The 12788-nt window shown below is 44.8% G+C and overlaps 1 protein-coding gene across 4 annotated transcripts in view; it reads right to left on the bottom strand.

Moving 5' to 3' along the window:
- ipo8 (importin 8) overlaps positions 1-12788 on the bottom strand; it is a 124130-nt gene that overhangs the window by 20546 nt on the left and 90796 nt on the right. For all 4 annotated transcript variants that reach the window (XM_086008643.1, XM_086008645.1, XM_086008644.1 and 1 more), the window contains 3 exons: positions 7352-7517; positions 5835-5995; positions 2600-2725 (listed from right to left, as the gene is read on the bottom strand). In XM_086008643.1, the coding sequence (XP_085864769.1) occupies positions 2600-2725; positions 5835-5995; positions 7352-7517 (453 nt within the window). The remainder of the gene's footprint in view (positions 1-2599; positions 2726-5834; positions 5996-7351; positions 7518-12788) is intronic.

Raw genomic sequence — 12788 nt, 5'->3', positions numbered from 1 at the left:
TCCCTGGAAATGCAATTCATCGTGCCATGCAAGTGGAGCCTGTTGGAAGGGGTGGGGGAAGAGCTGAGAAAGAGAGTGAACATCCTCCCACTATGTGGCACGAAAGACTAGTAAATATATCAAAAGGGAACTGGCAACTGAAAGACATCTGCTGCAGAGACTAACACAGTCCTGCAGTGAACCCAATCGTGCTTTTGTCTTGAAGAAAGGCTGGCAGACTGGTGATGTTTTTGAAACTGCTTTTATTTGGCCAAGGAGCAGTCACTAGTTTGTTGTGGAAAAAAAACAGAACCGGCTTTGAAGTGACATTGTCTAACGATGGACTCTTGATCGCCAGGCAAGCCTCCGCCTGGATTGCCAGGAGCACCCTAACCTTTGCCCTTCTGGGAATCAATCAGGCTACTGGACTTGGACGGTTTCCTTCCAAATGGATTCTCTTTTAGTGATGCATAGCTTTCCGTAAGGTTTGCAGCTGTAACTTCAAGTTTATCTCCCATGAGTGTACTTATAAACACATTTTGGCTGCCACATCAGGCATGATCCTGTCTCACCCAACAATTCTCTTTCATTGCCCACTTTACCTCTTCATCTCCAGCATTCCCCTCCTCAGAGTTCCCTCATTTCTCTCTCTCTCCACAATTTCAGCAACGTGCTTCTCTCTGTCTCCCCCTCAACGCTATTCCACTGTCAACCTCCTCCCTTGCCACTGCTCAGGACTCAAATCACCCCCCACCCACACTCCCAAAAAAGTTGGCCAACAGGTTCTGTCTGCTCCAAGGAAGAGCATCTTCCACCATTTTCACTACAACCAATAAATGTACCAAAGTAGCAATGCCAACTGCCTCATCCCCTTCCTTTGAAGCACACATCACGCACCTCACTCCCCAGGTTGGTAAACTTCGCTTAACTTTTCCACTGTTCCCCCACCCCCTTCCCTTTGTTCCCCTCAGTGGACTTCCCAACACTGGTCCATTGCAGATTGCCTTGCAAAATAGATAAGGGAGAACCAGTGGGTGTGGTGTATTTGGACTTTCAGAAGGCTTTCGATAAGGTCCCGCATAAGAGATTAGCGTGTAAAATTAAGGCACATGGGATTGGGGGCAAGGTATTGACTTGGATAGAGAACTGGTTGGCGGACAGAAAGCAAAGAGTTGGAATAAACGGGTCGTTTTCCGAGTGGCAGGCAGTGACTAGTGGGGTACCGCAAGAATCGGTCCTTGGACCCCAGCTATTCACAATATATATTAATGATCTGGACGAGGGAATTGGATGCAATATCTCCAAATTTGCAGATGACACAAAGCTGGGTGGGAGGGTAAGCTGTGAGGAGGATGTTGTGAAACTCCAGTACGATTTGGACAGGTTGGGTGATTGGGCAGAAACATAGCAAATGCACTATAATGTGGATAAATGTGAGGTTATCCACTTTGGTGGCAAAAACAGGAAGGCAGATTATTATTTGAATGGCAATAGATTGGGAGAAGGGGAAGCGCAAAGAGACCTGGGTGTTATTGTGCACCAGTTGCTGAAGGTAAGCATGCAGGTGCAGCAGGCGGTTAAGAGGGCAAATGATATGTTGGCCTTCGTAGCAAGAGGGTTCGAGTACAAGAACAAGGATGTCTTGCTGCAGTTGTACAGGGCCTTGGTGAGACCGCACCTTGAGTATTGTGTGCAGTTTTGGTCGCCTTACCGGAGGAAGGACGTTCTTGCCATGGAGGGAGTGCAGCGAAGATTCACCAGGCTGATACCTGGGATGGCAGGAATGACATACGAGGAGAGATTGTGTCAATTGGGCTTATACTCACTGGAGTTTAGAAGATTGAGAGGGGATCTCATCGAAACCTATAAAATTCTGTCAGGTCTGGACAGACTAGATGCAGGAAGGATGTTCCCGATGACCGGGGAGTCCAGAACCAGGGGTCATAGTCTAAGGATAAGGGGTAAGCCATTTAGGACTGAAATGAGGAGGAATTTCTTCACCCAGAGAGTGGTGAACCTGTGGAATTCTCTGCCACAGAGGGCGGTGGAGGCCAGTTCATTAAATATATTCAAGAAAGAGTTGGATATATTTCTTGAGGCTAAAGGGATATGGGGAGAAGGCAGGGACAGGGTACTGAATTTGGATGATCAGCCATGATCTCATTGAATGGCGGAGCAGGCTCGAAGGGCCGAATGGCCTACTCCTGCTCCTAGCTTCTATGTTTCTATGGTCCCATCCAAACAAACCCCCACCCCATCCATGACCTCATCCTGGGTGCCTGGTAACCATTTCTTTTCAAAAAACGGCAAGAGGCATAGGAGATGCTATGTGTGAAGTGAAGGAGGCTGCCGGCACATCTTACAGGAGCACCATAGAGCATGGTTGGTACAAATCACAGGAACAAGACAAAACCCAGGTTTGCCTCAATGACTCCTTTGAACTAACATTTCAGACTGTGTGCGCACCAGGCCTGTTACAATTGTTGTGAAGACACAACACTACTGATGAATAGGTGGTTTGGGGGGGGGGGGGGGGGGTGCGTTTAAGTTCTTTGGTCAATGTGATGAACCTAATCATCTCAAGAGTAAATGCTCTCAACCAAACAAAACTGTCACTGACCTCCTTGTGATCTTCCACTACAGTCAAGATGGTGTCTATTGTGTTCAGGATGCCCATAGCCATCACAGTTTTGTCCTCTATCTCTTCGTAAGCGTCACTCTGGAGGACTTTGCTGAAGGTCATGGCCTGAGAAAGAAAACAAAAAAAGCCTTGTATTTACATTTACACACTGACCCCAGCCAAGTTGTTTGAAAACATGCAGGCATCAACATTACTTCACAAAGATCTGACAGAATGCTTCATCCTGCACACACTATACATAAAAATTAGCGATGCCAGGTAAGAGGGACTGCTGAAGGCAGTAGCAATATCTGAAGCATTAAGAAATCAGTGTAAATTCACGAGTCTTTGGCTCTCAGTTTAGGATGGCACCTGATCTGAACACAGTTTGCTGCTTTTAATCATCACTCCAGCTATCCACTAGTTACAATAGAACAAAAGCATCACGCTGCAGTACAGGTTCCAGACAGGCAGTACCACTATGATATTGCCTGGCTCCAATTCAAATTCTCTTGGTTGGGAGAGTTTTGTGCATGTGTAGAGCCACACTTCTCTACTAATTTCAAATCCCTCCATAACCTCTCTCCTCCTTATCTCTGTAATTTCCTCCAGCCCGACAACCCACAAAAACCCTCCTCCAACTCTGGCCTCTTCTGTGTCCCCCACTTCCTTCGCCCTACTATGGCCATGCCATCAGCTATCTAGGCCCTAAGCTCTGGAATTCCCTCCCTAAATCTCTACCTACCTCTCTTCCTTTAAGACGCTCATTAAGACCTACCTCTTTTACCAATCTTTTGGTCACCTGTGTGAATATCTCCTTCTTTGGCCCGGTGCCAAATTGTGTCTGATTACATTACTGTGAAGCGTCTTGGGACGTCTTACAACGTTAAAGGCGCTATATAAATGCTAGTTGTTGCAATTTTAAATGCACCAAAAACAATGCTCCCTTCAAGCTGCGTGGCTGTGCAGCACTCTGGACCTCCCACGCAGCCGGCCCTCTGGTTTTTAAATGGGGAAAACCGCACATGCACGGTATTTTGAATGGGCCGCGCGCATCCCCCCCAAAATTAAAGGGAACATTGACCAAAAGCGTGGACGGGAGTGCCGCAATATCACTACATTTAAATAAGGTTTAAAAAGTGATCCGGGGTCCAAGGGATCCCTCCCAGCACAATGTAAAGCTAGTTTGACATCTTGCTAGAGATTGACATCACAAGCAATGACAGAAATCTAGCCGGCCAATGCAGGGTTTCGAACGCTACATCCCAGCTATAATCAAACCCTTAGGTCAGCGACAGCCAATCTTTCAGAGCTCGAGCTTTTAATAAGAAAAATACCTGGCAAAGAGCTACAAGTGTTCAGACTGTTTTACATTACAGCTGGGTTATTGGTAAGGTGACACCTAAAGTGCGTTGCTGCTGCCGTCCGTTCTAGAGGTCAAGTCATTTAAATTCAGGAGCACTGCTATCAGTGTGAAAACGACATGCATTTTAAAACTAATATTTTCAGTGGAACTAAAGCGCACATTTTTGTTGACTCCCTTTGCAACCTCTGGGGCCCCTGCCCCCGCAACCTGCTGCAGCCATCCAGAGAGCCACAATACGATGAATTATGTTGAAAGGTGTAAGAACCGCATGCAGCTTGTGTCGCGTGTTGCCCACCGCATAGTGAGCAGCAATTACAGTATATTCAATTGAAAGAAATACAAATAAATCACTGATTCATCTGGGAAGGAGTGCTTGGAGCATTGGACAGTGGGAAGGGAGGAGGTAAAAGGGCTTCTTCCAGGTGAAACAACGATTTACTTGTACTTCTTTCAATTTAATATACTGTATTCGCTGCTCACGATGCGGTCTCCTCTACATTGGGGAAATCAAACGCCGATTGGGTGACCGCTTTGTGGAACAACTCCGTTCAGTCCGCAAGCGTGACCCCGAGCTTCTGGTCGCTTGCCATTTTAATTCTCCATCCCACTCGTGTCTTTCTGTCCTCGGCCTCCTACACTGTTCCAATGAAGCTCAAGGAGCAGCACCTCATCTTTCGGTTAGGCACTTTACAGCCTTCAGGACTCAGCATAGAGTTCAAAAATCTCAGATCATTGCCTCCTTTTTTCAGACGGCAGCTGTTGCTGATGATTCAGCTATTTCTATTTACACCTTCTCTAGATCCATCTTTTGTTTCTTTACCATCATCCCTTTTGTCATTTAATCTCTCCTGCCTTCCAGCCTATTACACTTTCCCTTTTGTTCTTTCCTCCCCATCCCCTCTCCCTGCCTCTGTACTTGCTTAAAACATGTTAGGTGTAACATTTTATAGTTCTGACAAAAGGTTAACTCTATTTCTCTCTCCACAGATCTGCTGAGTATTTCCAGCATTTTCTGTTTTTATTACAGCTTAGAAGTGGTCGATTTTACTCTTCAACTATCAACAGATAGTCTAATGGTATAGGAACGAAGCCTAGAGGAAACAGGGCAGTGTGTACATACTAATTTTGGAGGGGGAGGGTTGGAGAAAAGAAAAAGGTAAGTGACTCAAAGTTAATAAAAAGAAAAAAGGAAAATTGGAAAGAATGGGAGAACATCTCAACTATCTGCTCTACATGCATTTCACTCATCGAATATGGGACACTTGCGAGCAAAAATGCATGTGCGACAGATGCAATGCAATTCAAAATAACCACTAACAAAGAAAAAAAAAGAGACTTGCATCTGGATATCCAAAGCGCTTTACAGCCAATGAAGTACTTTTGAAGTGTGGTCACTGTTGTAATGTCGGAAACGCAGCAGCCATTTGGCACATAGCAAGGTCCAATGAACAGCAATGCGATAATGACCAGATAATCTGTTTGTTTTAGGAATGTTGCTTGAGGGATAAATATTGGCCAGGAAGAACTCCCCTGCTTTTCTTCAAAATCATAGCACGGTGTCATGGGATCTTTTACGTCCACCCAAGAGGGCAGACATCTCAGCTTTACATCTCATCTGAAATACAGCACCTCTGACAGTGCAGCATTCCCTCAGCACTGCACTGGGGGATGTCAGCCAAGATCACGTGCTGAAATCTCTGCAGGGAGACTTGAACCCACAACCTTCAGACTCGGAGGCGAGAGTGCTACCACCGAGCCAAGGTAGAACAACACTGTGCGCTTCGTAAGAGACAGAATTATTCAGTGAAAAGGTCAAGTCACTGAACTGCCAACGTCACCAACAGATCCAAGTCTCTGGCAAGTACTTACTAAATGCTGAGTCATGTCAACAGCAATGGTGGTCATCTCCTCACTGTATTCACATATCATCTTCTGAATGACGTTGGTGAGATCATCATTTTCGGTTTCTCGGACAACATGGAGCAGCTCTTGCATCACTGGCCTAACCGATGGCTTTATATATTCCTTAGCTGGGGGGGGGGGGGGGGGGGGGGGCGGGGAAGCAAATATCAACATATTAGCTGCAAAGTGTTTTCTTAGTTTCTTCGCTTCACCCTCCCTTGCCCCAAATATCTGTATCTCTGGTACCTCTCCCATTAAGGTCACCTAGATTGTGTAATCCTAAATACCCTCAGTTATTACTGCACTATACAAGCTGGAAGAACTATTTGTGGGGCAAGATACGCTTTCCCTGGTTAATCATTTATTTTTTTTGTCCCCAGTAACACAACCCAGCTGAGAACCTACACAATGCTCCCACAAGGGACATACACTGAAAGGAGAAAACACTTCTGACTTTTAGCTTGAGTTTTTGGTCAAGAGCAGGAAAGATTCCAATTCTTACTCATATGAACAGCAGCCAGTTGAAGATAGACTGCCAAGAAGTACCATCCAACGGAATGTTTCCAATTGAGAGTCCTCGGTACAGCAGGTTTTCTGAGGCTGCTACTGGATCTATACCAGTATCTCTCAGGTAAGAGAGTATAACACAGTGGAATTGAAATATTCAAGTTCAAGGGGACCAGCAATATTGAGACTTCTACTCCGCTCTCCAACTGGTCTCCCATTCTCCTAGGCCGCTATTACTGATGTAACTGTACAGTGAAAATTGGTCTAATTCCCCCAGTATAATTGCATGGTAGCAGCCACGTTACTGTCCAGTACTTGTCTGTACTCTTCTGCTCTCCGACCCGCAATCAGCACATGGAATGGCCAGCACGGGACCAGGAGTCAGAACAGTTAGCACTGTTGCTCTTTATACCATTAGGTTCTAATTTGGCAGGCCCAGCAGCATAGGAAACATCAAGTCTCAGTGCTGTTGACAGTGAGAGGGGACAGCAAAAGAGCAGAGCCTTTACTATATAACCATGTTTTATTATCTGCCTGCTGGTTCTAACCAGAGCAGTAGTGACCATCTCTCTGTCCAATCATGAGTAGTCTGCACCAGGTATGTAAATGGTCTAATAGATGCGGTGTCCTTTTAAACTTCAACAACAGCAATCAATATTACTCTGATCCATAACCATTTCCATCAAAGTTTTTCCTGTACTGGTGCAGTAGTATAGCAAAATTGTCATAACACCAAACCAAGATGCCAATAATTTTTGTACAGTGAACTGGAAATGAACTCGTTTAAGAACAATCCTAATAGCATTTTTATTTAGCCACAAGAACATAAAAATGTAACCTGGTTTACATGGAATCCAAATACCTGATCAAGGCCCTGACAGGGTTATTACCTGTGTCGGGCAACACACACTGGTAACAAGCCCAAACAAACAATGCAGGATCACAGCACTCCAGTGCAAGATCTCTCTTCGACTCACCTTGATCTTGGTTACTTATAAGCGTCTGCAGAGCTATGGCAGCTTCTACCTTGACCGGCATCTCTTTATCTTCAATTAAACTCTTCTTCGTCAACTCAACTGCGTTTCTTAAGTTGAGATCGTTTGTGAACTTCAGATTGCAAAATGAATGAAGAACCCAACAAGCCTAAAAATATGAAGTCAGAAGAAAAAAACATAATCAGCTTTATTTGAGAGCGACGAGACAGGAAACTCTCGATTTACCGGCACCCAAATAACCAGAAATCTCTGTTAAATGGCAAAATTCAGGAGTAGGTTCAGGTAAGTTTTACTTCATATTTGTAGCCGTTCCTGGATCTGTGGCCGTTGAACTGGGGTTCCTGCACCTGTTGCTATGCAACAGGGACGCTTGGTCTGTGGCCGGGGTTCCTGCACCTGGGACGCCTGGATCTGTGGCCCTGTACGGGGCTCTCGTACCTTTTACTATACCTCTCTGTAATCCGGACTTTTTGATAAACCAGCACCATGCCGGTCCCATCGGTGCCGGATAAAAAAAAAAGAGTTTCCTGTACAATGTTTTTCTTTTAAAGTACAGTAACAAATCCATTTTATCCTTGTTTGGGCAACTGCATGAGTGTCAGTCTACGTGACTGAAGGAGGATTCGGGAGTTGAAACATTTCAATAATTTATAACATTGGCTACACTCTTCCAAAGCAGTCTGAGAATAACTAATATAGTTACTTCAATCCCCTCACCCGCAGATAATCAATGTCAAGGACGAGAAAGGTGAAATGTTGGACAATTTTTGCTACTGTATTTGTATCAGCAACAAAAGACAAAAAAAACTTTCACGCATGGTTTCTTTTTAACAAATGGAAAGTATATGCAAAAACAAACAGTCTCAAGAGGTCACGGAGTTATACCAAGATTAGCTTACAATGGCTAATTTCAAATAAGGATTGCTACATAGCAAGGCACAATATTGCAAAACAAAAAATGATGACCTAAATACTACATCAACGCTTTACTTGAACCACTTAACAAAAGGAACAGCACGGATTGTAGAAAATATGACAGCCTGATATTTATTTTAGTATGGTAAGGGATAAATGGATAATTTAACTGAAGGGTTAAAGTTCAAAAAGAGGGCCTACAGCAAGAAGGATATAAAATCTCATGGTAAACAACTGAGCAAATTCATTAATATAATGATTTTTCAGATGATTACAAATTAATGCATCCAATGATAAAAGAGAACCCTCAGGATACTTCATTCAATGACCGCACACGTTAAAAAAAAAAAACCTATTGGCTTGAGCCGCAGACCAGAACACTCAGGTTCGATTCGCAGCTTGTGCTGGTTTCAGAGAGCGACTGCTGCAGTGCGAATATTCACTTCAGTGCCTCTGGGCTAGGGAAGGGGAGGAGTGGGAAAAGGGGGAGTCGAGCTGATCTTGTCCTCGTTAATCGCTATCCATTGACTCCTGCTGGGAGAGGTGTATATGAGTCCCGATCACTATCCGGCAACTTGCTAGAAAAGGTGCGTCCAAGGACAAGATCAGGCTTGGTCATGATACCCTCCATGGTCAAATTGCCTGCTAACACCCGCAATACTGGTGAAAGGCCACTTAGGCAAGTTACTGGATGGTGGCTGGTGCGCACGGCTCCATACCCCAACCAAGGTACCCGCACATTCAGCACAAGAACGGGCAAAATTGGAGGGAAAAAAATTCCTGGCCAAGATTCACTTGAAAACCTCAAAAGATATTAGCAACTTCATTATGGAAAGTTACAATCCAGCTCAGTACTATAAATACAAGTTTCTTCTGACTGTAAAAAAGAAAAGATGACAATATTTATAATCTATGTCCCAATTATAAAGGCATTTACATAACAGTGTTAACAAATGTCAACACGGCATAACCTTGTACAATATTACAATGATAGAACTGAGAACCAAACTGGAATAAAATCTGGTATGCTCCCTAGATGACACCACCAGGTGTGGTACTGAATTACAGTAGATGAGGAGGGTCCCAGATTTGATCCTTGGTCTGTGCCGAGCTCGCTGGTCTCAGATGAAGTGGCAGCTGGGACGCTACCATTAGCCTCAGCACCTCAGGGTGGGATGGGGAATGAGCCAGGATTGCCATTTTGGTGCACAGTAAATGGAATTTGCTGATGTGAGTGGAGAACAAATTGGGGCTCATAGAAACATAGAAGATAGGAGCAGGAGTAGGCCATTCGGCCCCTCGAGCCTGTTCCACCATTTAATGAGATCATGGCTGATCATCCAAATTCAGTACCCAGTCCCTGCTTTCTCCCCATATCCCTTGATCCCTTTAGCCTTAAGAAATATATCTAACTCCTTCTTGAATATATTTAATTGGCCTCAACTGCCTTCTGTGGTAGAGAATTCCACAGGTTCACCACTCTCCGGGTGAAGAAATTCCTCCTCATCTCAGTCCTAAATGGCTTACCCCTTATCCTTAGACTGTGACCCCTGGTTCTGGACTCCCCCCGCCAACGGGAACATCCTTCCTGCATTTAGTCTGTCTAGTCCTGTTAGAATTTTATAAGTTTCAATGAGATCACCTCTCATTCTTCTAAACTCCAGCAAGTACAAGTCCAATCGACCCAATCTCTCCTCATACGTCATTCCTGCCATCCCAGGTATCAGCCTGGTGAATCTTCGCTGAACTCCTTCCATGGCAAGAACATCCTTCCTCAGATAAGGCGACCAAAACTGCACACAATACTAAAGATGTGGTCTCACCAAGGCCCTGTACAACTGCAGCAAGACATCCTTGTTCCTGTACTCGAACCCTCTCGCTACGAAGGCCAACATACCATTTGCCTTCTTAACCGCCTGCTGCACCTGCATGCTTACCTTCAGCGACTGGTGCACAAAGACACCCAGGTCTCGTTGCACTTCCCCTTTTCTCAATCTATTGCCGTTCAGATAATAATCTGCCTTCCTGTTTTTGCCACCAAAGTGGACAACCTCGCATTTATCCACATTATACTGCATCTGCCATGCATCTGCCCAATCACCCAACCTGTCCAAATCATACTGGAGTTTCTCTGCACCCTCCTCACAGCACACACACCCACCCAGCTTTGTGTCGTCTGTAAACGTGTAGATATTACATCTAGTTCCCTCGTCTAGATCATTAATATATATTGTGAATAGCTGGGGTCCGAGCACTGATCCCTGCGGTACCCCACTTGTCACTGCCTGCCACTCGGAAAAAGACCCGTTTATTCCAACTCTTTGCTTCCTGTCTGCCAACCAGTTCTCTATCCAAGTCAGACGCTAGGCTCACGCATAAAAGAACAGTCACTTGAGCCGAGCAGAGGGTTGCAGGTAACCATGGAACAGTATCCAGTACATCACTCTCCTGAAACAGAATAATACTCAGCAGCGTGCAAAGAGCCACTATAGGAAAGGAGAAAATTGAAGGAAAGAACATTCTTGTGCACTCTTCTAATGTCTTCCAATGGTTTCAACACAAGTTTTCCATCCCAGTGTCCAAAAGGTGAATAAAGTAAGATGTACTTTAAAAAAGGTTTAGAATTTTTTTTGTTGGATCCTCAGACAATACTGTACAGGTTGAGCATTCCAAATCCGGAGTTCTGGAATCAGCGACGATTGGTGGCAGGGGTCCGGAATCCGTAAAATGTTCCGGAATCTGAACACCCTGAGGGAGGCTTACCAAAAACTGGAAATAGCGCAACCTGGGCCCAGGCATTTCCGGACTCATCACGTGTTTCTGATGTCCGAAGTCCGGAAATATCGCAACCTGGGCTCGGGCATTTCCGGACATCAGAAACACGTTCCGAAGTCTAGAAAAACCCGAAAACCGGCTCAGCCTCGGTCCCAAGGTTGCCGGATTCGGGATGCTCAACCTGTGCTTGGAAGTCAAGCTATTACCTGAGAGACTTGAATCCCAAGTATTTAATATTTGATACCTGTTCCAACAGAGTTTAATTAACTTGAATGTTAAACTTACTGCTATCTAGGGACTTTTTGCCCATAGTGAACAGAACATTAGGTTTTATTTTTTTTGGCATTTTGCGATAAGATGGCTATCCGATAACCACTTCCTAAAAAATATATTTTGTGATGAAACAGCCCATAATCCTAACCTTCTAAAATGATGACCTTCTGCATCAAAGAACATTACTGCGCGCTGCATCTACTTCGAGAGCTTTCTCATACAAAGAGTGCGCCCACAGTACTCTTTTACTGCTGCCGACGTGCACTCCTGCTAAATACAGCTGCTCAGTTTTTAAATCACAAAACTTGAGATTGTGTCACATTGATCCCACAAGGGAGGGAAAATAGACTGTCTGTCTTTTAGTGTCCCTGGGTGCTTTTACCTCACTGCTGAGCATTACTCCGTTTCAGCAGAGCGACACCTTTATCAAAAATAACAACAGAAAATGCTGGAAAAACTCAGCAGGCCAGGCAACATCCATGGAGAGAAATTAGAGTTGACGTTTTGGGTCTAACCCGGTTTCAAAACTGGAAAGGAAATAAAATAGATCGAAGGCAGGGCTGCGAGAGAACAAAAGAAGTAAAAGAGACATTAAGAGGAATTCAAAACCAGACGAGATGGTAATAGGACAAGTGGAGACAAAAGACACCTTTATCAACATCAGTGCTCTCCTCCCCGCACCACCCGCCCTCACTCTGCCAAAACTGTTTTCGAAAAGCTGGCAGGAAGCCAGCTGGGAACAAAGATACCAGTTTTTTTATGTATAGACAACACAATGACACCATTCCAATTGGTGCATTCTGATTGGGTGCCACCAAGGACATCAAGGCTGTTAACGTAACGATGCTGTTGATATCAAACATGCTAAACTAGGTCTGCTCATTTAGTGGGCAGACATGGAGTCAGTCTATCTGACAGCAGCCACCAAAAATTGGGCCTCTGCTGCTGTATAGCAGCCTAAAATGATCAGGTGGCTCACAAAAACCAACCCCATCCTACCATTTTAGCACATCTCAAGGTGCAGCCCCTTTATGTGCGCCCATTACAAGCTCTCATAAGCTTCCTATTTTGGAATCATTTAGCTGGACATTTGATTTACATTTCAGATCAGCCAGTCAACCAACTCTCAGATCGCGTTTCATTAAGATTGAAAAAGGGTTCACCTGAAACGTCGACTATAATTTCTCTCCACGGATGTTGCCTGGCCTGCTGAGTTTTTCCAGCATTTTCTGTTGTTATTTCATTAAGATGTCTGCCCAGCTTAACCGCAATTCACTGTTGCCATAGCAACAGAGGTTTTGGATTGGGTCTGCCCTCTGTTTCCCCCCACTTGTTGGTGGCCCTATGACTAGTGTGGAGAATGGTCGTCTGATCAGAGGCCTTCAGGTTTGAGGCTGTAATAAGATTCCCTCTCAACATGACCGCAGTGCAGCGCAAAGACAATGTGCTGACAGTC

This window comes from Somniosus microcephalus, chromosome 16 (genome assembly GCF_052327205.1).
Source record: "Somniosus microcephalus isolate GS21.2 chromosome 16, FLI_Smic_1.0, whole genome shotgun sequence".
Lineage (NCBI taxonomy): Eukaryota > Metazoa > Chordata > Chondrichthyes > Squaliformes > Somniosidae > Somniosus > Somniosus microcephalus.
Note: the sequence above shows the minus strand (reverse complement) of the source record. Positions and strands in the feature narration are given on the sequence as shown.